At 48.5% G+C, this 27,353-nt stretch overlaps 1 protein-coding gene across 1 annotated transcript in view; it reads left to right on the top strand.

The window, feature by feature from the left end:
• EFCAB8 (EF-hand calcium binding domain 8) overlaps positions 1–27,353 on the top strand; it is a 3,172,177-nt gene that overhangs the window by 2,249,735 nt on the left and 895,089 nt on the right. The window contains exon 20 of the mRNA XM_085615170.1: positions 21,195–21,419. Within this exon, the coding sequence (XP_085471296.1) occupies positions 21,195–21,419 (225 nt within the window). The remainder of the gene's footprint in view (positions 1–21,194; positions 21,420–27,353) is intronic.

The raw sequence follows: 27,353 nt of genomic DNA, 5'->3' as shown, positions 1-27,353 counted from the left end.
GGCCCATCGGAGATTCTTGAGTTACCTTATAATGATACATCCAACTTAAGGAAAGGACCAAGTCCAACGAAGGGGACTTTGAGCCCAGATTTAATTACCCCCGCCTCTACTTTATGCACTCTCTTTAACTGTGTACCTAACCTAGAGGTGGTAGCTGGTCCTCCCGAACTGAGTAGCTGTGCTGGCTTACCAGACTATCGAATCCCTAACCAATTATCTAATGTTAATGGTATTAAAATTATCTCATGGAATGTGGCCGGCCTTAAAAATAAATCCTCTAACCCGGAGTGGAGCTCATTCATTTCCTCTTTTGATATCTGTATGCTCCAGGAGACCTGGTTGCTTAAAAAGATTGTGGCTCCGGGCTTTGCAATATTTGATATTTTGGCATGCAAGAGTAGTAGGGGAAGGCCCTCGGGAGGGTTGTCCATATGGGTTGGCTCCCACCTGGGTGCAAAAGTAAAGGCTATTCCAATCCACTCACGGGATGTTCAATTCGTTCTCCTGGAAGTGGAAAAAGGCGTGGATATTGCCCTGATAAATGTATATTCAAGACCGACTAAGAGGGGCCTGGAATCAGAGGCCATTACTGTATTGTCCAACCTACTGCAGTCGCTTGACTCCTCTACTGTGATAATACTGGGTGGGGATTTCAACTGCCATTTTGAGCCTTTATCGGACTCAAGTATGGGAGACCGTGATGAAGTGGATACATTATGGAATATTCCCGATCCACTTACCCCACCGGTAAAAGCATGGACTCCCCTTGTCTTGCAAATGCAGTCTCTCTCTCTAAATGCATCATTGCGAGCATGTAATGGTAGGGTAATGCCAGATAGACCTGGAAAAAAGACCTTTAACAAAGCTAGCTACACCTCAATAATTGATTATATCTTTATTGAAGCTAAGTATTGGGATAGACTCTATGACTTCATGGTCATGGAGAGGTTGGACAGTGATCACAACGTTCTAGTCCTGACACTTAAACCAGGAAGCTTCGGGCTTAAAAATTCAACCCTGGTTGAAAATCCTGTACCTGAACCATTAATAATTAGTAACTGTAGAAGAAGAGTAAAGTGGCCAGTATTCCAAATCTCTAGCAGTAAGTTGGCGGAACTGTATGGTATAATAATTCCATTTATTGAAAAGATGGGGGCCGCCGGACCCTTGGCCAGCCCTACCGACATCCATGGGAAATTGGTCATTGCATTACGGGATATTCTGTACCCAGTAAAAAGGGCTATACATCCTAGGACTGAAATGGCTAGATGGTTTAATAAAACGTGCCGCCTAGCTAAAAAGGACCTGCTGCTTGCAATAAAAACAAAAGATAGAGATGCAGTCAAAACTAATCGTTCTCTATATAAAAAGGCTATTGTTGAAGCAAAGAAAGCAGGGGAAGTTGAACTGTGGGAACAGTTGGGCCATGCGCTCTGTTGTAAGGACACTAAAACATTTTGGTCCATTGTTGCAACTGGAGTAAATGGGCATTCTTCTGCACCTGCCCCAAATATAGCTGCCACTATTTGGGAAAAACACTTTAGTGACCTGTATGGAACACACGACCTTGATAGAACCTCTGCAGATACCTTTGATTTCTCTCTCGTCCAAATGGATCTAGCCTCTATTGAATTTTTTACCTTGGCCGAGGTGGAATCTGCAATTGGGAAAATGCTCTCAAATAAAGCACCAGGTCTTGATAAATTGCCCGGAGATCTATTTAAGTTCCAACCGAAGATCTGGGCACCCTACCTGGTTGTCTTATTTGATAGCATTCTACAGGGTGGTGAAGTGCCCTTTACTTGGCTTGGGGCAGAAATTGTACCTGTTTTTAAAAAGGGTTGCCCATTGACTCCTTCCAACTATAGGCCTATTAGTTTAATAGACACCTCGCAAAAACTAATGGGGAGAGTCCTTTTGGACAGGGTCCTTGGCTGGATTGAGGAGAATGAAATCCTGACCACTTTTCAGGGAGGCTTCAGGGCTGGCACCTCCACTTTAGTCAGATCTTTCGCCTGCAGGTACTGTATTGGAAAACTGCCTTGGTTGAGGGTGGCAGCCTCTACCTGGTGTTTGTGGACCTGCGTGCTGCTTTTGATCTGGTCCCTCGTGTTAAACTATGGCAAGTTCTGGCAGACCTGGGCCTTCCATCTTACCTATTGGCTGTCTTAGTTAGGCTTCATGCCAATAACTATGCCCAAGTAAGATGTGGTAAATATGGTGAACTCACTGATCGCTTTCCTGTTTCAAAAGGAGTTCGCCAAGGGTGTGTCTTGGCCCCTACACTGTTCAGCCTCTATATCAATGGCCTCATTGATCATTTAAACTCTATAAAAAATATTGACGCCCCCAGATTAGCTTCTGGACGTGTGCCCGCATTGATGTTCGCGGACGATACTTTGTTATTATCTAGAACGTCAACGGGCATACAAAACACGCTGAATGGTTTTGCCAAATTCTGTGAAATAAGAGGACTCGAAATAAATTTGGAAAAAACCAAATATATGATCTTTAACCCCCCTGTGCGGGTGCGCCCCAACCCAGTCTTATTTGGTATTCCCCTTGAGAGAGTTAAAACCTTTGTATATTTGGGTGTGACTTTAACCGAGAAATTTTCTTGGAATTCACAGATTGTTAAGTCAACACTCAAGCTCGCTCAACTGACAGGGGGCTTGAATAAAGTTTTTAAAAGATCGAGTTTTAAGCCAGTCTCTCCCGCCCTTGAAATTTACTGTAGACAGGCTAGAGTGGCCGCAATATACGGGGCCGAACTTTGGGGACACAAGCAGTCAGTGTCTCTTTCAAGGGCTGAGCAATCTTTTTTAAGATCTCTCTTGGGGCTTCCTTCCAGTACACCGTTGATCCCTCTTAGGCTTGATCTTGGGTTGGTCCCCATAGAGGAGATCATCAGTGCAAAACCTATCCTTTATTGGAAAAGGCTTTGGTCTGTGCCTGAATTGACCTCATTTAAATTAGAGTTTGTTGAGATCTGGCCTGCACTTAAATCAAAAAAGATCCCTTGGCTTTTGTATATTAATAAAGTTTGTACTTCATTAGGACTTTTGGAAATGTGGGAGAATCCGGAGGAAAGTTGCCCTGTGATTTCAAAGAAAGAAATTCTTTCTTTGGTGTCCATGGAAAACTCTTCTTCACATCAGAGCTCTACAACTACGGGCAAGCTGACCTTGGAATTCCTCTTGGTTAAACAAGACTCTAAACTCGAGGAATTCATGGACCAAATAGAACCCCCACTTGCACGCAAATTGTACATCCAGCTAAGGTATGGTACCTTACCGGTTAGGTCTTTTACCTCTAAGTGGCAGGCACAAAACTTGGAAAGCTGTCCTGCTTGTAACCATAAATCTGAGTCTGTTTTACACGTTCTGTTATTTTGTTCCGCATATCATTTAATCAGGAAAAGTTGGCTGATCCCTATTTGCAGGAACCTGGGTTTTCGCCATTTTAAGCAGGCCTACAGGATTTTAGTCTATGACACCGACCCAAAAATTGTTTTCGCTGTATCCCGCTACCTCTACAGCATGTGGCGAAGGAGACTAACGTTCTTAACTTAACTTCTTCATATTGATGACTTCAAGTTTAATCTCTTTTTAAAAAAAGGAAAATTAGGATTTTTAACTTCGAAATGTTATTTATTGTTTTATTGTGTATATGTACTTGAGGATGTATGTTTGTATGCTTTTATGGTCTTCTGACCGAAATAAAGTTATCAAATGAAATGAAATGAATTTTCGTGGCAAAAGCTGTCTTAAGGATATGCATAGCCTCAGCATGTCTAGATCCGAATCCATCAACGCTCCTACAATGGAGATCCCGACTGTTGGCAACATGTAGTCTAGAGGTTGCTATCTACAAAAGAAAAGGGCATAATAAACGTAAAATAAAATTGGCAATATGGGATCCGTTATTGCAGTGGATACAAAGTCATACAGGGGCTGGGTAGATACTTCCTATGGATCCGTTGTATAATGACAATTTCTTCTGATGGGCAACATCTGAGAGAGGTGGGGGCGGGATCTGGGGCGGGGGGGTGGCTTTATATGTATAAAATAATAAATATATTTTTAAAAAAGTAATACATGTGACTGACTAAGGAGCAGTCGGAGAGAAATGGAGGAGCTGGAAGTTAGTGGGAGCAAGTAAATGCCATTGATGTGCACAGTGTTGAGTTGGGAATCAATGACATGGAATTTTGATGGCGTGAACTAAATTCTTTTGTAAAGTTTAATCCTAAGACCTCCAGTACATTTTTGTGTGTTTTAAGTGTAGTCAAAAGGTCTATGGATATTTGGATGATTTTAAAATAAAAATGTTATTTCATGTTTTCAAGTGTATGCACTGAGATGCAGAAATGATTGCGCTTGTTGGTTTCTGTTGACAAGTTGGTCAGCTAATATGACTTTGGCTCCCTAATAAAAAGGTGTATGATGCATCTATGTTTGTTGTAATTGCATTTATTTAGCGCTTGCATTTATAGAGCTCCTTCAAGCAATTATCTTTTTGCAGTTGAGTCTTAAGTGGGTACAGCACAGGAGCATCCTGATTTGTATTATGTCGGAGAAAGGTTCACGCACTACGCTGATAGTCTTGCTTTGAATGCTAGACAGCCTCTACATATTTCCATTCTACTTGCTTTATGCGCCTTACAGGATAACCGTGCCGAGTGCGAAAGACTGGTCTCATCCGTCAAAATAAATTACGCTCTACTCACATTCACACTTCTTTCTGAAACTTTTCTTTGGGCTTGGTGTTACTTTGTATAATAGACACAATGTCAACTTGTTGGTCAAAGCTGCTCTTCTGCACTAGACAGAGACTTGTGCTGGAATTTTAAAGGTTCATCTTCTCACACATTCATACCCTGTTTGTTTTTAGTATTGCTTGCTTCTCCTGAACAGTTTCAAATATGCCGCAAAATCGTGTATGTGTGTAGTGTCTAGGGATGGGTATACATTTATATATCAAGTTTCCCATGTATGTGTATAGTGATTTTGTGGTGAAAATTCAGTAGTATGTATGTCTCTATCAAGATGTTTTGATAATTCACACAGCAGATTCCCAAATAAACACGAATGAAGTTCTGTCAGAGAATGCCACTTGCCCTCATTTTTTTGCATGTTGTAATTACAACAGCTGCTATATGACGACTGTGCAGTATGTCTGTGTCATATTGCTGATGCTCTCTGATTTAGCTGCTTATCATTCTCACTGAATGATGATTAATGGACCACCTTCATGATAGGCACTGAGTAGCCCTTTGATTAATCTGCAGCGTGTTCTTGTTCTTAGCGGATTAGCAGTATCATTATGGCACTGTTTCCATTCTGATGGTGAATAGAACAGCAGCACCATAATTTATCTTTGCAAAGCTGTTGTGGTGTACACCCTGTAGGAAAGTGTCCCTTTTTGCATGGTTACCCTCCACTTTTTGCCTGACAATTGATGCATTTTGACTTGGTGTGCCCTGGGTCCCTACCAATCAGGTTCCCTGGGCCTATGTTCTTGTCCAAAGCTGTACCTTTGTACCCACAATTGGCACCTCTCTGGCTACAGGTAAGTCCCCTTGTAAAAGGTACCATGGGTATCAAGGGCACTGTGACCAGGGAAGGCCTCTAAGGGCTGCAGCACCTACTGTGCCGCCCTTAGGGGCCCTGCACATTAAAACCCACACACTGCCATTGCAGGCTGCATGTTTTGGTGCAGAGAATAGTGAAGAGTCGACATGGCACACATCCTTGTGTCCCATGCCTGCAATCCACTGCCTGTGGCCTAGGTAAGTCACCCCTCGAGCAGGGTGCACTAGACCAGAGGTGATGGTACAGTTGCAAGAGCACTGTATCCCTACAGTGTCTAAGTCCATTCTTAGACATTGTAAGTGCAGTAAAGCCATAAGGAGAATATGGTATGGGAGTTGGTCATTACAAACTCCACAGCTCCATAATGGCTTTACTGAAACCTGGGAAGATTGGTAGTAAACTTCTCAGCGCATTCAACCCACACTGATGCCAGTGTGGGTTTTAATGTAAAATGCACTCAGAGGGCCACCCACCATTTGCCACCACCAGACAGTTTTCTGGTCCCCTGGGTAGAGGGCCTCCGCTCTCTGGGTCCAGAAAGAAAGCAAATCCTGGGCAGAGGTGTCATGCCTCCTCCCCCAGGATTGGCTGGGTCCACGAAGGGGAAGCTTCAAAGGCCTGCCGCCTTTGTGATCTGTACCTGCCTTTTGCTGCCCCCAGCACCTGGCTACCACCAGTTCTGCCCCCCCTCACCACTTTGGGTGGGAGAATCGGCTGGAAAACCAAGTGAGGAAGAGAGGTTTGCCTACCTTTGCCAACCCGACCCCTCAGGTGAGGGAGGCGAGGTGAAGCACACATCTAAGTCCCCCCCATCTTGAAGATGAGGGGACAAAGCCAATTAAAGAGAGTCTCATGCCCTCTCCCACTGGAGGGTGGCATAATAGGGGGTGTACTCCCTCCAAGGGAGGAACCCATTGGTCTGAACCTGCACACACCTGTAACACTCCTAAATGTAGTATTTAGGAGCAACCCTGAACCTTGCCTCCTCAGATTCGAGGTAGAAAGAAGAGGGACTTAAGAGCCGTGCTGACCCAGGAAAAAGAGGACACCAACTGCTTTGGCCCCAGCCCTATTGGCCTAACCCAACTCCGACCTGCTCACAGCGAAACCTATGCGTGTCCAGCAGCCACCCAGAACCAGAAGGACATGCCCTACATTCATCGGAAAGACTCTGTCTCTCGTGAGCAATGGATGTGCTCAACAAAGACTCCAACACAGAACACGGATCCAGGCAGCTCTGCAGTTTTGCACCACTCTGCACCGGACGCCCATGGCCCGAGTTTGAGTGGTCGTTACCATGAAGAGGTCTCCCCAGCGATCCTGACCTGGGATCTAGTGATTCCTGACCTACCACGAGCTTCAGAACGACACCTGCAACTTAACCTGATGGGTCCCCCAACCTCGACTAGAGCTGGTAAGAAGATCTGACGCCTAAAGACACCCCTTAGTTTGCCCAACTGACGGTGTCCAGGCATCCCCCAAGAACCCAACTTACCTCTCCTGCCAGTTGTTGCCTTCAGGAAACCTCCCTGCCTGAGCGTGCAGCCTTTTCTTCAAACCGGAGATCTTCATTGAAAACCACAGATCTCCCAACGCCTTCTTGGCACTCTGCCTCCGGCTGCCTCTGTGCCGCTGATGATGCAGCTCCTGTGCCGATTGTTGGCCCCTGCAGAGCTGAGCCTAACCCCAGGAGCTTTGCTCCTACAACAGAGTGACCTGCTAGTAAGCAGCCCCTGACCGAAGGCCCCCTTAGCCCTATTGGCTAACATTGGGCCACTGCACTTGGCCGCCCTAGTGCCGCTGGTGCAATTTGAGCTCCTAACTGAACCTTAGAGAACCTCGCTTCTAACCCCCAAATGCTACTCTTGCAGGTCGTTAACTTACCTGCAAAAAGATAACCTTCTTTTCTCCCATAGGAACCAATGTTATGATTTTTGTTCCTAAAATTTTCTAATTGTTGAACTGTTTTTGTTTGAAAGCAAAGTAACTGTGCTTTAAACCAGTGTCTTACTTACCTTTGTATGGTTGGATCCACGGTTTGATATCTAGGCATATCACATATCACAGATCAGTCAATGTTATCCAAAAGTAAATGAAAGGTAATCAAAAGTAATTTCTATGTATTCTAAACTGTTTTAAAAAGCAAATACAAACCTGTAACGATTGCAATCCCATTCACAACTATATTTCCTTGTAAAGTTTTGCATTCGAAAGTATATTTCACTTGCCTGTGCCAAGTCCTGCTTGGTTCTAGAAATAAAACATAAGTATACCTTTTTTATACTAATTGGCCTGGATTCAGTCTCTGAGTGTGTGCCATCAGTTCTTGTTTGAGTGAATACAATGAATGTTTAACACACCTTTCTGATAAGCCAAACTGCTTGACCACACTACCACAATGAGAGCTATTAGTGATTAACTAATTTCTCCTCTGGTAAACCTCTGGGGATCCGCTGGACTCTGTGCACACTATACCTTACTTTGGTATAGTATATACAGAGCCAGATTCATACACCCCCCACTTAGCTTTCTGATTTATCTGCATGTAGGTGGTTCTAATAACGAGTAGTAATACAGCATCATAATATACTTGCGAGTTGCTCTCTAGCCCTGCATTGGTATTAAAAGTTTATTTGTGGCCTGATTTCCAGTGATGAATAAGTCAGCAACACCATGATGTATAATAGAACCTAGCGTAGAAATGAGAATGAGAGGTGCATTTAAAAGGGTGGCTCTCTCAGGAGCCATGTAGTACCTCTGAGCACCCCTAACTTATAGTGATCAAGGAGCCTTTAAACATCCAGTATATTGGAGCTCTTGCATTTACGTCATCTGTAGGTCACTGGCTTGAAAACCAGCTGGGCTTACAAAGCCTTTCATTCTTATGAGGTCACTAAAATAAATACCAATAAGTTGTGTAACGCAAAAACCTGCTAATTCGAGAGCTAAAAAAGGGCAGCATCTTTCTATGCCATTTCTAACTGTATATCCTGTGTTCTGCATTTGTGTTTTTTGGTTTTGGGACACCAGAATTCTTGCTTTCACATCCAGTTCTAGGAATAAAAAATACATATACAGCTTGAGGACACAGTTGTTGACCATGTCAAGGTTTAGGGGTGTCTCAGCCCAATGGGGAAGAAGTACATGTCTATCTGATTTAAAAGGCTTCAGTAATATCTGGGTCATTTTCAGGAATTCAGGCTTCTGAGCCCCAGTTGCCAGGATTCTGCTTCAACAAAGAAATGCCACCACTACGGCCTTAGAAGCACGTGATGCTCATAACAAAGATTAAGCTATAATTTTTCTAGGCACTACTTTTGCGGAAGAAAAAGTTCCAAGAAAAGAAAATATTTACGGTCTTTGCCCTGATGTCCTGCGAAAGGCCCAGCATACTTGCTGCACATTCAGTATTATATAGGAACATCCATATACCAAGTTAAGTGCAACGCTATACCTTGCAAAACCACGTGCCGGTTTGTGACCATATACCCATGTGAGTTACTGGACTTTTAAGACTACTTGGCATTAACAAGAGCAGTTGTGTGACCTTTGCTTGGGCTTCCTTCCAGCTGTGAGTTTTGGTGCAGTATCATGAATGATGATGATGTTGGGGCGCGCTAGGTGGCACGCTAACAAGATGGACGTCGGAGCGTGAAGCTCCTGCCATTGGGTGCCGAAATCCTGGGATTTCTCCTGCCTGTGGAGCGGGTGGCCGCGCCAGACGCCGCCGGCCGCGAACTAAGCACCTCCCGCAACTCCGGAGACGAGCTCGGAGCCGGAGCCGGAGAAGGCCTGTAGCCCCCAGCCGAGCCGTGCTGAGTTTGGAGCCGGCAGGGGGCGCGCAGCGGGACCCGGACCTCGGCCGGCCGCGGGAACAACTTTAACCCGCCGCTTGCCACGGGGCGGCTGGGCCGCTGGAGTGGCCCTCCAGACAGCGGAGTCGAGGCGGCGGCAGGCCATCAGAGGCACAGAGGCTGGTGCTAGCTGCAGAAGACGGCCCCCGGGGCTGCCGGACGACAAAGGAACCCGGCCGGCAGGCCTGAAACGGCGCAGAGAGCGACGCAAGTGCGAGGGGGCGGTGGCTCACTGCAGGCCTTGTGGGCCCCGCGCTGGAGGCGAGTTGCGGAGGCCGCCCTGAGGCCCTACACACGACCCTTGCCCAGAGGACTTCGTTGGGAGATCTGGCCCCCCCCCCCGCCGGAACTCCCCGGGTGAGTCGAGTGGGCCTGACCCAAGTGCTTCAGAGAGGGAGTAGGACACGGCGGAGAGGCCCGGGAGTGAGGTGGGCCTCCTTGAAGATCGCGGCACTGTGGGGGACCCAGCGACGACTGCAGCACCCGAACGGGGAGTGGTAGGATGCCCCACCCCTAGCGGACACTACATCGGGGATCAAGGGCCTGTGGGATATATGACTGGTGCCCCGATCGTTGTAGGCAGCCCAAGTGACACACGACGGAGGAGGCTGAGTGGAGCGGCTTAGACCCATAGTGAGACCGGTGGCAGCATTTGGTGTGTACCCCCACGAAGCTGGCACATTGTGAAGAGACTTGCGCCCCTGAGTACCCCGCGTGCGCGGGGGGAGATTCGGCTGTGGTCAATGGTTTAGGGGGTCCGGCCCTGGACGACTCCCGAGGCCCTACCTGGACTGCACCGCTGCTTATGCGCAACTGGCGGTAAAAGAAGAGTGGCCAGTCCGCTAGTGGCCTGGGCGTAGTGGGCAGTGAAGGTGGCGCAGTGGCCGGTCTGACAGCTGCGGGACACGGATGCTGAGTTGAAGGGGCGGTGCCAGGCTGGGGACACTAACCCAGGGTGTGGACGAGGTGAGGCGACGCCGGCAGCCCCGGGACTTGGCGGACATTGGGCAGTGGGCCTCGGGCAGCAGGTACCCGGGCCGTCCCCTATCCCCACATCAGCGAGTTGAGAGTGGTGTTCTCCCTGTTGCGCCTTGGCCAGTCGGACAGAGGCGGCAGGACAATACGTTTGGGACGGACGTTAACGTCAAATGCCCTCCGCACAGCAACTGGCCATGGGCCGGCTGCGGAACAAGTTGCCCGTGGGTCGGTCACAGGCGGAGAAGCTGGGCACCACATCTGGGCGTCCGGACGGTGATATGACGCTTCCGGCGACGGCGCTCAAGGCGAAAATGGACACAGTCTTGGCGGCGGTGGAGCGCTTGGGTGCTGCGATGGAGCAGACAAGGACTTCGTTGGAGTCCCGAATAGATAAAGTCACGGTGGACTTAACCCTCCTTCACGCAGACCACCGTAAGTTAGCGGAGTCTGTCTCCCAGCAGCACCAGGCGCTCCAGGAGGTCCACCCCTGTTGCGTCACCACACTGCGGCCCTGCAGGACCTGATCGACCGTGTCCATGCCCTGGAAGACCGTGCTGAGGACGCGGAAGGGCATTCTCGGCGCAACAATGTCCGAGTGGTGGGTCTGCTGGAAGGTGCGAAAGGATGGAACCCGGAGCAGTTTGTTGAAGGGTGGATCCGCAACATCCTTCTCCCGGGGGTGCTCTTGCAACAGTTCGTGGTGTAGCGCGCGCACCGGGTCCCGGCGCGGAAGCCTCAGCCCGGGGCGCGACCACGCCCGTTTCTCTTCAGACTCCTTAACTTCCGAGACCGGGATGTGGTGCTTCGTGAGGCCAAGAAGCTGGATGCCATCACGGTGGACAGAGGTAGGGTGATGCTGTTCCCAGATTACACTGCTACAGTCCAAAAACGGAGAAGTAACTACCTGGCGGTGAAGCACCAGTTGCGGGACCTGGGGATCCCATATTCCCTGCTGTTCCCGTCGCGCCTCAGAGTGATTACGAAAGACGGGACCAGGTTCTTTGATGCCCCATCTGACGTCTGGGACTGGCTGGAGGAGGCAGGTCTGAGCGGGGGCCGGAGACCTATGGAACCAGGAGCTAGTGGGCGCCAGGAGAGGCGACCGAGACGGCGACGACGGAAGGAGGCCCGCGGGGCGGTGGGCCCGGGCCCGGCACCTAGCCCGGAAAGGATGCGGCAAGAACAACAGGAAGCCCTGGAAGCGGTGGCAACTCTGGGGTCCACGAGCAGCCTGGGTACAACAGCTGTTCATGAACATAGTGAACCTGGAACTAGCAGGTCATCTTCCCCGTCTACCGTACTTTCAGACGACCAGGCCCTCCCGCTGGTGACGCCCCAAACTGCTGACCACATTGTGTGAACCCAGGGTGTTGGGGCAGTTGCAACTGTTGAAGTGAGGGTCGTACTAACTGGGGCAGGACGCAGCGGGGACAGCTGGGGGGGTCTCTCCCTCTCCTCCTGCAAGATGTGGTGCAGTGTCGGACGTGGGCATGTACATGTCTGCTGGGTCCTACTAGGGGGATGGGGTGGAGGGGGGAGCTCCTGCTCGGGGAGGGAGGGGAACTGAATTCGGTGGGGGGGTTGGCGGCGGGCGGTGTCGGGGGGAGTGGTGGGGCCACCCGCACATACTTCACACCACTTGTGATAGGACAGGTTGCCTTAGCTGCAGTCACTTAGCGCACCCGTTAGGCATTCATTGGACTAGTTTTGATCAAGAAGCGATTACCTTGAAGTTTGGACGAATGCCTTCTTTGGGGTTTGCCCTGGTAGTTTCATGATTATTTTTCCTCATTCAATGCACTCAGCAGTTCGTAAGTGTTCTTTTGTTCGGGGGGTTTCTGTCACAGCACACTGACATGACACATAGAACCTATATCCGCCCCTTCGCCCGATTTGCCCCTGCCCCAGTGACTACTGGGGATCTTAACCGCCCTAGATGGCTGCCACTGACGTAATCACATGGAATATACGGGGGATGCACACCCCTGCACGCCGATACCCCATTTTCGCTTACTTACAGCGGCATAAAGCGGCCATTGCCCTTCTCCAGGAGACTCACATGACGCAGCCTGAGCTCAACCGGCTGCGTGCTCGTTGGAGGGGCCAGTTGTTTGGGACTACATACTCCGCACATGCCCGTGGTACATTGATCTGGGTGAGGGCGGGCACTCCGTTTACGTGCACGGAGGTAGTAGTTGACACAGCTGGGTGATATACACTGGTTCGTGGGAAACTAAACGGCCAACATATGTTACTAGGCTCAGTCTACGCCCCGAATGTCGACCAGCCATCGTTTTTGGCCCAGATGTCCACAGTGCTGGCGCCATACGCGGGTTTTCCCTGGTTATTGGGTGGGGACTTTAATTCTGTCCTTGATACACGATTAGATAGGTCCTTTCCGCCCCTTTGCAATACACAGGCGGTCTCTAATGCGCGGACCCTCGCCGACTGGCTGTCGCGTTGGGCGTTATACGATATGTGATGCACTTTACACCCTGACGATCGCGTCTATTCGTACTACTCAGTGGTGCATGATTTACACGTTGGTATAGACAGGGTGGTGGGCTCCCAGTCTTTGACCCCCCTGGTGGGCCAGGCGGAGTATCTGGGTCGGACCCACTAAGACCACAACCCTCTTAGGTTGCGTCTTACGTGGGACTCTGGGCGGCCCCCTGTCCCTACGTGGCGGCTTCAACCAGCGGCTTTGGAGGACGCTGAATTTTGCGCATCCCTAGGCACAGCAATTGAGCGATTCTTTGACCTGGATGAGGGAACGGCGAGTAATGAATTAGTAGAGTGGGATGCTCACAAATCCACCATCCGGGGACACTGTCTGGGTGCGACGTGGAACATCCGAAGGCGGCTCGTGCTGTCGCTCGCGGGCCTGGAGACGCGCCTTCTCCCTTGTGAGCTTCATGGTGAGGGTGGGAGTCGCGTCTCGGTACGACTGGTGCGGCTTCGGGCACGTCATGCTGAGTTGCTGGAGTGTTTGCGTTGCCACAATTATGCTGCCCACTCGGCTCGCGTTCACGCCACGTCTGACAGGGCGGGGCGGTTGCTGGCCTGGTTACTCAGACGGGAGTCCGCTCACGCGCCGATAGACGCACTCAGTAGGCCAGATGGGTCGCTCGTGCACACGCAGTGGGAAATACACCAGGTAATGACGGAACACTACGTGGCTCTATACCGTTCGACGGGGCGTCGGCAGGCACAGGACCTGGACAGGTTTCTGGAGGATGCCTGCTTGCCCACGGTCCCTGAGGAGCAACATGAAACGCTCGAGGGTCCCCTCACAGAAGAGGAGATCGGGGATGCGGTGTCCTCCCTGGCTTCTGGGAAGGCACCGGGGCCGGACGGACTCCCAGCAGAATACTATAAGGCTTATCGGGAGTCATTTGTGCCTAGATTGCACGCTCTTTACATTGCGGCCCTTGAAGAGTGCACTTTGCCTGCCTCTATGCGAGAGGCTCACTTGGTGTCCCTGCTCAAACCTGGACGGGACCCCACCAACCTGGGATCATATCGCCCCCTCGCTCTGCTTAATGTGGATTACAACACTTTGGCTAAGGTGCTAGCGGAGCGGCTGGCCCCCACGGTGTCAGGTTCTAGTGCATGGGGACCAGAATGGCTTTGTGCCCAAGCGTAGTACCTCTCTTAATTTGCGGCGTTTTTTTCGGGTGGCACACGACAGTGCGCAGCAGTGGCCTAGGGCGGGCTGTCTGGTCCTAGACCTTGAGAAAGCCTTTGATTGCCTGGAGTGGGGATATCTGGTAGCGGCACTGTCGCACTACGGGCTGGGCCTCGGGTTTCTTCAAATGGCGGCCATACTGTACAAGGACCCCACGGTGAGGGTAAGAACAGGGCCATATATATCTGACGCCATTCCGATATGTCGGGGCACCAGGCAGGGGTGCCTGCTCTCACCCCTCCTGTTTGCGCTGGCAATAGAACCTCTTGCCGCGATGCTCCGCAGGGAGCTGGCTGATGGAATTCCGCTGGGGGACGCGACACACCAGGTATCGCTTTATGCAGACGACCTACTGGTCTTTGTCAGGGATGTGGCGCACATTCCGGCAGTACTGGAGCGAATTCTACTCGACTTCGCCGCTCTCTCGGGCCTCAGGGTGAACGCTGCTAAATCATGCCTCTACGCGTTTCGAGCCGATGCCCAGGACCCGGGCTACCATCTTGGAGGTGTGCAGGTTAAATGGCAGCCGGACACCTTCCGTTATCTGGGTATCCAGATATATAGACGACCAAAAGATCTTGTGGAGGGCAATCTTGGCAGAGCGGTAACAGCGGTCAGGGCCCAGATGCGGTTCTGGGGCACCCTCCCCTTGGCGGTCACGGGGCGAATCGCCCTAGTCAAAATGGTGATTCTACCCCGACTTCTGTACTACTTCGCTAATTTGCCCACCTATATCCCGGCTTCCTTCTTTACAACCCTCACACGGTCTCTCCGGGACTTCATATGGGGTAATGCCCGTCATAGAGTCGCGTTGCCTAAGCTATACCTCCCCACTGACCAGGGAGGCCTTGCGATGCCGGGTTTTGAGCATTATTAGAGGCCTTGCGATGCCGGGTTTTGAGCATTATTACCTAGCCGCGCAGCTGCAATGGATAGCCCGATGGTTGGCGGATAGAGGGCGGGACGATACGGCGACCACGGCGGCTCCCCTCCCCCTGGCTGATCTCCTCAACCTATTTCATCCGGCTGCGAAAGCAGTCAGGCCTGTGCCCCTCCTTATGGTGGTGGCCTACAAGTGCTACCGTCGTGCTCTCTACCTTACCCGGGCTCGAACTCCATACGCGCCGGCTATACCGATTGAGGGCTCGCGGGCTGAGTGTGCTTAGTGCCTCGGAACTGGCGGACTGGACCGCGGCAGATATACAAACGATGGGGGATCTTTATCGAGATGGTGCTCTTCTGCCGTTCGCCTCCCTGGCGGAGGAGACGGGGCTTCCGTCTGGCCACTTCCTTCGCCACCGGTCCCTGGTGGAGACGCTCGCGAGTCGGTGGGGAGATCTCCGAGAGGAGCTGGAACAGCATCTCACGGTGCATGGCCTTCATGTGATGGGGCGAGGGAGGCCCCTGATCAGATGGTTCGCGGCCTCCCTACGTGCTCACGCAGCGATCAGTCTGATTCCACTGCTTTGTAAGTGGGAGGCGGATCTGGCCCATCCTATGGTTGATAAAGAGTGGGGCAGAGTGTTACAGGGCCCGACGAAGATTCCCCGGAACATGCGCTTCCGCCAAATACAATTTTGTATTCTCCATAGAGCGTACCTTACGCCCGAGTCCATCAACAGATATTTCCATCGTGCGGACGCGGTTTGCCCTCGCTGTGCAGAATTGGATGCCGGATTGGTTCACATGTTATGGGGCTGTCCCGCACTGAGCTCGTACTGGCGGGTGGTACATGAGGCACTTTGCACATGCACGGGACATATCATCCCGTTCGAATGGCGTACCTATTTGCTGCACCTTTTCCGCAGATCTCCCTCCACTAAAGCCGCCTCTCGGTTTATCGACCTGGGGATGGTGGTGGCGAAGCGATTGCTCACCAAGCGATGGAAAGCAGCTGACCCGCCTCACGCGCGCGCCTGGCGGGGGTCATTCCTAGTGTGGGCCAAGGCGGAGGGCACGCCTCTTTCAAGGGAGGAGACACTGGGTCTTAGGAAGATGCCCATAGCACATCAGTGGCAGACACTATTGCAAGCCATGGTGAGACTAGCCGAGGAGAGCACAGGGATCGGTCACGGGCGCGGGATGACCGCTCCCCCAGAGAGACTGGAAAGTGGGCGGCCCAGGGATGGGGCGGATAGTATGGCGACAAGGGTATAGTCACATGGGTGGGGGCACACAACGAATATGACATTGCTGATTGAATGAAGCAATACCAAAGGGAATGATGGACGGAGTGTTGAACATTGCAAGCACTCACCCCCAGTCAACTGATCTGGGTTTAATCCATCACCGTTCTTTTGCCCACTCTGCCACCCCAGTTCAGACATGGCCATATGCAAATCAGTCTGACCCTGTGCCTCATGGGAACAGTCCAGCCCGAACTGCCAAGCCATGTCTTCCCTGGACCGGAAACAAGCTTCCTAGGACCGGTTTCTGGCATTTCAGCCGTCTTCAGCCAGGCTTGCTTGAATCCAGTGGCAAAGTGAACAAGGGACTCACGTCTGAGCATACCCTGCCAACTTATGGCGAACAAAGCAATACCAAAGGGAATGATGGACGGAGTGTTGAACATTGCAAGCACTCACCCCCAGTCAACTGATCTGGGTTTAATCCATCACCGTTCTTTAGCCCACTCTGCCACCCCAGTTCAGACATGGCCATATGCAAATCAGTCTGACCCTGTGCCTCATGGGAACAGTCCAGCCCGAACTGCCAAGCCATGTCTTCCCTGGCCCGGAAACAAGCTTCCTAGGACCGGTTTCTGGCATTTCAGCCGTCTTCAGCCAGGCTTGCTTGAATCCAGTGGCAAAGTGAGCAAGGGACTCACGTCTGAGCATACCCTGCCAACTTATGGCGAACAAAGCAATACCAAAGGGAATGATGGACGGAGTGTTGAACATTGCAAGCACTCACCCCCAGTCAACTGATCTGGGTTTAATCCATCACCGTTCTTTAGCCCACTTTGCCACCCCAGTTCAGACATGGCCATATGCAAATCAGTCTGACCCTGTGCCTCATGGGAACAGTCCAGCCCGAACTGCCAAGCCATGTCTTCCCTGGACCGGAAACAAGCTTCCTAGGACCGGTTTCTGGCATTTCAGCCGTCTTCAGCCAGGCTTGCTTGAATCCAGTGGCAAAGTGAGCAAGGGACTCACGTCTGAGCATACCCTGCCAACTTATGGCGAACAAAGCAATACCAAAGGGAATGATGGACGGAGTGTTGAACATTGCAAGCACTCACCCCCAGTCAACTGATCTGGGTTTAATCCATCACCGTTCTTTAGCCCACTCTGCCACCCCAGTTCAGACATGGCCATATGCAAATCAGTCTGACCCTGTGCCTCATGGGAACAGTCCAGCCCGAACTGCCAAGCCATGTCTTCCCTGGACCGGAAACAAGCTTCCTAGGACCGGTTTCTGGCATTTCAGCCGTCTTCAGCCAGGCTTGCTTGAATCCAGTGGCAAAGTGAGCAAGGGACTCACGTCTGAGCATACCCTGCCAACTTATGGCGAACAAAGCAATACCAAAGGGAATGATGGACGGAGTGTTGAACATTGCAAGCACTCACCCCCAGTCAACTGATCTGGGTTTAATCCATCACCGTTCTTTAGCCCACTCTGCCACCCCAGTTCAGACATGGCCATATGCAAATCAGTCTGACCCTGTGCCTCATGGGAACAGTCCAGCCCGAACTGCCAAGCCATGTCTTCCCTGGACCGGAAACAAGCTTCCTAGGACCGGTTTCTGGCATTTCAGCCGTCTTCAGCCAGGCTTGCTTGAATCCAGTGGCAAAGTGAGCAAGGGACTCACGTCTGAGCATACCCTGCCAACTTATGGCGAACAAAGCAATACCAAAGGGAATGATGGACAGAGTGTTGAACATTGCAAGCACTCACCCCCAGTCAACTGATCTGGGTTTAATCCATCACCGTTCTTTAGCCCACTCTGCCACCCAAGTTCAGACATGGCCATATGCAAATCAGTCTGACCCTGTGCCTCATGGGAACAGTCCAGCCCGAACTTCCAAGCCATGTCTTCCCTGGACCGGAAACAAGCTTCCTAGGACCGGTTTCTGGCATTTCAGCCGTCTTCAGCCAGGCTTGCTTGAATCCAGTGGCAAAGTGAGCAAGGGACTCACGTCTGAGCATACCCTGCCAACTTATGGCGAACAAAGCAATACCAAAGGGAATGATGGACGGAGTGTTGAACATTGCAAGCACTCACCCCCAGTCAACTGATCTGGGTTTAATCCATCACCGTTCTTTAGCCCACTCTGCCACCCCAGTTCAGACATGGCCATATGCAAATCAGTCTGACCCTGTGCCTCATGGGAACAGTCCAGCCCGAACTGCCAAGCCATGTCTTCCCTGGACTGGAAACAAGCTTCCTAGGACCGGTTTCTGGCATTTCAGCCGTCTTCAGCCAGGCTTGCTTGAATCCAGTGGCAAAGTGAGCAAGGGACTCACGTCTGAGCATACCCTGCCAACTTATGGCGAACAAAGCAATACCAAAGGGAATGATGGACGGAGTGTTGAACATTGCAAGCACTCACCCCCAGTCAACTGATCTGGGTTTAATCCATCACCGTTCTTTAGCCCACTCTGCCACCCCAGTTCAGACATGGCCATATGCAAATCAGTCTGACCCTGTGCCTCATGGGAACAGTCCAGCCCGAACTGCCAAGCCATGTCTTCCCTGGACCGGAAACAAGCTTCCTAGGACCGGTTTCTGGCATTTCAGCCGTCTTCAGCCAGGCTTGCTTGAATCCAGTGGCAAAGTGAGCAAGGGACTCACGTCTGAGCATACCCTGCCAACTTATGGCGAACAAAGCAATACCAAAGGGAATGATGGACGGAGTGTTGAACATTGCAAGCACTCACCCCCAGTCAACTGATCTTGGTTTAATCCATCACCGTTCTTTAGCCCACTCTGCCACCCCAGTTCAGACATGGCCATATGCAAATCAGTCTGACCCTGTGCCTCATGGGAACAGTCCAGCCCGAACTGCTGATTGAAAGGTCATACAAGGGGCAACGAGACAAGGGGGATGGGATTGGGGACCGAGTTAAGTGACGCTGGAGCGCACGTCAGATGTTGCTGGGGCTGTTGTTGTTTTGCTTGGGTATCTGATGTTCTACCCCATTATGTACTGGCTCGCTAACTGTTTATGGAAGGGCATCTGGGAAAGGCAGCCGGAATGTTGACAGGCCCCTATGGGAGGAAGGTTCCTCAGCGGCAGGAGTTTGACAGGGACTATATGGTTCCTTGTAGCGGAGACACCTTGACTATTGCTACGAGAGTTGGACATATGCCTGCCTTCCGATACTTTATGTGTCTCTACTTGGGTCAATGCAGATTATATTGTTATTGCTTTCAGTTGCACGGGCTTCAATGTGTGCTGTAAACCTTGATAAAGGCCAATAAACAGATTATATAATAATAATGAATGATGATGATGTTGGTAAACTTGATGCAAAAGTTCATGGAAGCTCTCACTATTGTCAGACTACTTTTAAGAATGCAGTGCTATAATGTGCCTATTAGTGTTAAAGCTTCTCTGTTAAAGAAATACACTTTTTGAATTTTAAAGAGATTTTATTATATTTTGATCAAATAGCACGAAAACCCATCCTTGGGTGTGTGTGGCCATTACCAGTGGGATGTGAAGTAACAGAAGATGTTGTAGCACCCAGGCTAATGTGCTGCATATTTCCACTACACAACTTCACACCAAACCATACAATCCCACGCCACATACTTCCATAACAAACAATTCCAATCCAACACATCTCTCCCTTGCACTTCCAACAACCCTGTCAAATTCTCCCCCTCTCACACCCACTGCCACTCTCATCGTTCCCTCACCCCCTCCCATCTCGCAATCCCACTGTCCACACTCATCTCTCCCTCACACTCCCTATCTCCTCGTTATACTGTCTGCTCACGCATACTAAGCACATTTTCTTTCCCATGACTTTTCAAGGTTTCCGTCCCTCAAACCCACGCTCTCCTTCTCTTTTTAGACTGTCTTCTGCATACACATGCCCTCCCTCTTTATGCATCTGTGGCCTGCTCTCCCCTTCTTTCTCACACAGTCTTTCTGCTCCTTTGTCTCGAGTTCATTCACTACTTGCTGCACAAACTACCTAGCCCTCTCCATCTTCCTTTCTATCTATTCTGTGCAGCTCTCACCCCAATCTATTTATTGTGCCACATATTTCCACTACACATATATACTCCACACCACACAATTCCACCCCACACAATTCCATAAATAACAATTCCAATACAACCCACATAACTCCTCTTCACACCACATACATTTACTCCTCTCCAAACTAAATCACATGCTTAAAAGACATTGTCATTTGCAACGCCAGTATCTGTAACTCTCGCAAATGTGAGACCTATTGCATTGCAAATGCTTCTTTACATTTAATAACACTAGCACTTTGGCTAGAGTCACAGAAAAGCTGCAAGAGCCCAAGGCCTTTCTTGACCTCGTAGTGGGACTTGCACTGTCTAGAGGCCATGACAGAAGGGGCTGGGATACAAAATAAGGTAGCATGTGCGTGATTTTCTTTGTACTTTTGTTGTGATATATCCCAACACTGCACTTCTTGTCGACTTTTGATGTATTTTCCTCTTGTCAAGGTCAACGGTTATTCACAAAATGTTGGACGTCCTCAATTAGAAAAATTCTTACATAAAAGTAAGAAATAAGTTGAATAAAAACATTCTGGTTTGGTAATTATTATAGGAGTCACATTATTCCCAGAAAAGAAGAACATTTTTATGTGGGCTGCATATGTATTTTGATTGCAGACAGAACAGATTTCTAATCTAAAAGGAAAACGCATGTACTCCTACACAGCAAAACGTATGACAGGGCTCAATGAAAAAATTGCTCTGCAAGTAAGAAATGTCAAATCTTCCATCGTTTTGTTGGAATTGGACGAGAACCCTCCAATGAAGACTTCATAGAGTTGGCGCTGTACCAGCCTTTGATGTGTGTGTAATGAAATCTTGTAGTAAGGGCGAGATACCATTTCTGATTTTTTTTTATCTCTTCTGTGCAGGTTCTCTTTTTGCGCTCACGTAAACAAAGCACTGGCACTGCCATTTTACTCACCAGTTCTGCCGATGGATACATTTACGCCTGGTCAGTCAGTACCCCAGGGGGTATGCTGGGGAAATTTCGAGTGGCACCTGGTAATGACTATACAGATCCATCAGTCGCCACCATGTGCACAGATGTGAACAACCAACTACTTTTAACTGCCGATTCAAGAGGTTTCATTAAGGTAATTAATCAGTGTAGTACTAAAGCTAACCAGGACGCTTTCCATGATTCAGTGCATCACAGGAGGGAGCTAAGGTAATCATTCAGTGGCCACAATCATCATTGTAGTTTGTGCTAATCAGAGTATTATAAAATTAGGATTTGTTTTCCCCAAGCTGTTGGTTTCTGTTTTTAAGTACCTGCCTAGTGTGTGCTTGTCTATTATGGGTCTTGATATGCAGTTTGTGACTGTCTCTCAGCGGCTACACAGACCAACATTCATTTATGGCGTATGTTACACATATTGATTTACATTGATTGCAGTGACTTACTTAGCAATTAGATTGGTTTATTCGTGAAATATATTGTGTGTGCATTTGTGCACACTACAGTGGCACATGCAGGTTATATTGGTGCTCATGCACTGCGTTATTTTTTAATGTTTGGTTCAGTGGCCGCGTTAAAGGGCCACAAAGCCTTGGAATAAATATGAAGATGCTCCCGTCACAGGAAGCAGTTTGAAGCATTGCATCTTACGTCGTGCACGAAGCAATACACACTTTTTCAGCTGTCCTATGCCAGGCCTACAGTTATCTTGGTAATGAAGTGAAGCCTCGCGCTGCAAGCCCCACCAGGGTAACTTCCCTCACTGCCATTGATGCAAGGTGGCTTCTCAACTAGGTATAAGTGGGCCCTTTGCCGAGGTTGTGCCCCAGGCAAACCAAACTTGGCACCTCCTATGCATTTGAGGAAAAAGATATGCCAACTTGCGCAAATGTTTGTACAACATTTTATGGCAGCATGGCAAACCCCGGCCACCCCCTGTCCATATTCCATGGGTTTTTAAGTCCTCATTTATCAAACTATGCTCCGGGTTCGGAAAGCCAAAACCAGAACCATAAGGAAATCCAATAACAGGCACCCTATCTCTCCACAAGGGAGGAAGGATAAAATTATCCCGGGGCCAAAATATGTTAATACCTCCTGGAAAGGCGATGGCACAGACTCCTCCAAAAGAAGACAGGTGCTGAGAGTAGATGTTCCAGACCACCAAGGCAACCTGTATAGCATACACTTAATCATTGGACCATAAGATCTCAGAATGGAGAACAGCTCAAAACATAGTCATGCAAGGTCAGAAACATAAAATTAGGCAAAAAATTAGGAAAGAAGAAAAAGGTGAAAGAGAAAAATCCCATGCTCAGTGAGGTAGCCTGGAGACATAAAGCTTGAACTAATCACCCCAAAGTTCCCAAAATTTCGTTCTCTTGACAGGTTTGTCCACCTGATCAAGACATGACATTTTTGTACAGAGCGGATCCATTCAACCTCATTTGGGGAACAAGGGAGGATCGACTTAACACACAACTCCCTTCGTGCGAGGAGAATCAAGACGAAGATGAGACCTTTCTGGGTCTTGAGAAGACCCCAACCCTCTACCCCTTCTGGAACCACGCTAAAAATCACAAGAGCCAAACTCAGCTTAATCTAGTGCCCCATAATACCAAAAATGATCTTACCTACTCTCTGCTAGAATAGCTGGGTTGAGGGACACCGCCAAAACATGTGGACCTCGTTTGCGTTATTTCCTCCGCATATAGGGCACTTCTTTGGCACACGATTCCCCAACTTTGATAATTTCTGTGCTGTCCAGTATGCCTTGTGGACAGTAAAAGATGGTTCTTCCTTAAAGGTGCAGCTTTCACATATAACCACAAATGAGACATAAATACTTGCCCTAAAATTTCGAGGTCTTCACCTGGCAGTTCCCTCCTCCAGATCTCTGGGAATGGGTTTTGCGTTTCTTCTCCATTCTGGATTAGCATCCAGTACCACTCTGCGATTTCCTTCCGTGGATTGGAACATAGACAGATCTTAGAAGCCAAGTCCATGTTCCCTTTAGGCTTCTCACTCAGCGTTTTAACCCAACTTGAAAGTTGATAGTACTTACATTTTGAAACCGAGTTTTCAGAAATCTCTGAAAGTTGTTGCCATGAGATTAGTTTGGTGTCCTTAATAAACTGCCCCACTTACAAATACCACGTCCCCGTAGAGGGACTGCAAGTGCGTCCAATAAACAGTCCGGAGTACCTGGAGAGTCCCAGATCGGCGCTATATCACAATAGTATGATATTTGCAACGTCAATCTCACCTGATGCCATACCTTCGCGGCCCTATATTCCATGTTCTATAATTACAAAGATAAGAGCTTCCAAAAGAGAACCAGTTTGAGGCCAGTAACACAAGGAGGAATTCCGTTGGCCCTGACTTAATTGATGAGTTTATATTGGTGTGGAGTATGGATCTATTCCTAGTTGGATGGCAACCTTGCGACCTCCAGCCCATCTTGTAAATGGTTTATAAGAGTTTTACATTATCACTGCCAGGTGTGCTTCAGTGAGTTTGTGGGTCTTATATCCCTCCACCTAGTGTGTGTCGGCTATTGTGATGTGATGTAACCTGTTGTCTTGTTAGACTGCCTGCTGCGTGGCACACCTATTGCTTTCCCATATAAACTGGGGAGTGGTTGTGTAAATCGTCATAGTGACGTGTTTGTGGTAGTCTGCACTAGTGTAACTGTTGTGTAACAGAACCTGGTTTCAGGAGGAGGGTAAGCGGAACAAAAGAATTGAGGTGGCTGGATTAAAGTTAAAATCCATATACTGGCAGTGCCTAAAAACAGGCTCAATATAGGCTGACTGGACAGCCTAAACCAGACAGACACTGGTAATACATTGGTTTAGAGATTGTATGCTATACTCAGGGTCGCTGGGATTATGCGTTTGTGCGGCTGCAGCATTTTTTCATAATTGTAGATTTGCCGCTTTTGCCTCATAATCCATAATCTGCTGCATAATTTTCAGATTTTAACAAAAAATATTTTTGTATTTGAAAGAGACTATTAGTTATGTATTCCTTACCTTAGAATTACCCCCAGGCATCAGACTGGGTCCGGAGAATTTTTCTTCAGCAGTACCCCTTTGCGTCGGTAGGTGGCATCGGTCGACACCGTGTTGGTCGTTGGCGTCGTGATTGCCGGAATGACGCCTCAGTATTTACTTAGATGCCACCCCTGCATGCTGTTTGTTTCTAGCTCAAATGGTTCAAAAGTTAGTAAAAATGCAGCAACGCCTGTTCCCGCACAGTGGAATACCCTTTGCAAAGGTTCAGTGGTCACCTTTTTCTAGCTTATTTCTATATTTGGGTGTTAAACAGGTACTAATGAGATGCAACCAATGCCCAGTGTTAACAAATGTAACAAGCATTTGCAATGCAGGAGGTCTCGCATTTCAGAAAATTTGACCTATTGGTATTGTAAATGACAATGGGGCACATGCATCAAAGCTTTTTTGCGATTGCAAACGGTGTGCAAATTGGCCTGTTAGAATGCATCAAGGCGTTTGGGAAGCTCAATTTAAGAATTTGCAATTGTTTGCAAGTTCCTAAATTGCTATTGCATTTAAGGAATTGCAATTTGCGATTCCTTAAATCCAATTCTAGAAGTACTTTGAAATAGTGATTTTGCTATTTGGGAACGCAAAATACAGAGAAATCAAACTGTCTGCAATTTTCCAAAACTTTGAAAAATGCACTAAAATGCATTTTTCACAGTTTCAGGTTACACACACACATGCCCTTGGGGCATGTGTGTGCGCAACATGGGTGCACATCACAATTTCAGGGTGCAACAGGGTGTCCTTTTGACACCTTTGCACCCTTGAAATTGCATGTGCAATTTGCGAGTACATATTGGTACTCACAAATTGCGCATGAAATTTCCCATTCATTCCTATGGGCCTGTAGGCCCATAGGAATGAATAGGAGGCCATTCCTTAATTGCGACTCGCTATTTTAATAGCGATTTCTACATGCATAGGCTTTTGAGAGTCCCTAATTGCGATTCCTTAATAATCACTATTAAGGGCTCGCAAAAACATTTCTTGATGCATGTGCCTGAATGCCTTTTATTATTGCACTTATTTTATTAAACACATAAATAAATGGCATTGTCATTTACAATGCCAATAGGTCAAAATCTAGAACTTGCAAGACCTATTGCATTGGAACAACAGATTTGAATGGAGGGGCTGGAACCAAGCAAACATCAACGCAAGGAGGTTCTGGGGCAAGCAGGTGTTCAACGAAGGATGGGAGAAAGGGGCAAGCAAAAAAAAAAGGAAGGGAGTGGCTGGGGAAAACAGACTGATAGCAGAAGGTGGGAGGAGTAAGGAGGGAGAAGAACACAAGAGAGATAGATGAAAAGCAGGCATTCTCGTAAAGTGCTTTAATACATTGAAAAAAGTGGTACCTAGAAATGATGAGTGGAAGGACACAAGTACTGCATACATACTCTAGGGGTGCAACAAACATAAAGGGGAATTAATCTTATGGCATGGTAGCTGACCAAAAGCAAGCAAATGAGAGTAATAATGAAGTCATACCGTTGGAAAACAAAAGATCTTGCAAGCAAAAGTGCATGTTCTGCCTTAGGCGATACCTAATTTTTTTTTAAATCAACATCTAACAGGGCACCTGAATTGCAGGCAATATAAATCACCGGTATTTATTTTTAATGTAAAAAATAAACGAAACACACTTTGACCCACTGTAGAGAGCTATTTTAGGCTGCTTTGAAAATGTTCAAAGATTTTGTACACATTCCATACTCTGTTGCACTAGTTGCTTGAACTCAGAAATGTACAGAATGGCAGTAGAGTACAGGTAGAGATGGTCCTCTGGCTCCGTAGCTTCTACACCATTAAAAACAATACATGTTAGCGCCTCAGTGGGTTGGCACACACTCACCTGCCTCATGGCTTCTAACGCACTTCTGTTTTCCACCAATGCGCAACACTGTGCACTGGCTCCTTGTAATTGAAGTAAGAAGTAGTAATCAAGAGGGGATGCTCTGCAAATGCGAGGCTGGTGCACAATCAAAGAACTGTTTCTAGTAGTGGGGTGGGCAAGCCTATTAGAGATGGTATTGCACAAGGTGTACGTCAGTTATGTAGCACACTTTGAGAATGCAACTGCCAAACACATCTCAGGCTTGGTATCCTCTCCTACTGCCCATGCCAGGGCCCTACAGACGCATCTCTCACATCCTGGCTGAAGCACCTGACACTCTCCGCCTCCCTCTTCTAGTCTCATGCTCTGGTGCCTACTGGAACCTTCATGGAAATCCAAGATCTTTCAACATGTAAGGCAATGCAACTGCAGGAACGGAGAAACTGCGCACCTATGCTAGCAGAATAGCTCAGTGAGTTAATACATTTGCTGCCTCAATGTATATAGGTACTTGGCATAGCCTGCCTCTACAATTGTGTTCATGGGTTGTCATTGTATGATACATCTATCTCAAAGTACATGGAACCCTTCCTACAGGGACAGACTATGAGTTAGCAGCGCCAGAAGCTATAATTTACTTTAAATGTGACTGCACAATGCGCCAACAACAGCTGTAGAAATCTGGGAGTTCACGCTGAAAGAGGGAAATATTCCCTCTCCTGCCCAAGATCTGTGCAAGGAATATGCCCTGGACGTCGTGCGATTGGAATTCCACACACCTGGACAAGTAGACGTTTTGAACTCTTCTACACCTATGCGCAGCCATGCACCATTTCAAAATTTGACTAAACCAAGTGAATTACAAAAAGGCACCAAAGGTACAATAATACGTGAATATATGTTATGCCTGACAATGCATAAATATTACAAATATTATTTCATTTTAATAACATAAACATGTAAAGCAAATCAAAATTATCTCATTTTGCTTAAAGGTTAAAAAAAGCATAAAATATATCAACAGTACTTGCATTCTACCTATCAGCCAACCAAGGATACATTTTATTTTCTGACAAACATTCAAGCTTGGTGCTCTCTAAGGCACAGGTTCTTAACCTGTGGTGCTGCAATCCCTGGGATCTGCAGCACCACTTCAGGGAGGTTCACA

The sequence above is a fragment of the Triturus cristatus genome, chromosome 7 (genome assembly GCF_964204655.1).
Source record: "Triturus cristatus chromosome 7, aTriCri1.1, whole genome shotgun sequence".
NCBI classification, from domain to species: domain Eukaryota; kingdom Metazoa; phylum Chordata; class Amphibia; order Caudata; family Salamandridae; genus Triturus; species Triturus cristatus.
Note: the sequence above shows the minus strand (reverse complement) of the source record. Positions and strands in the feature narration are given on the sequence as shown.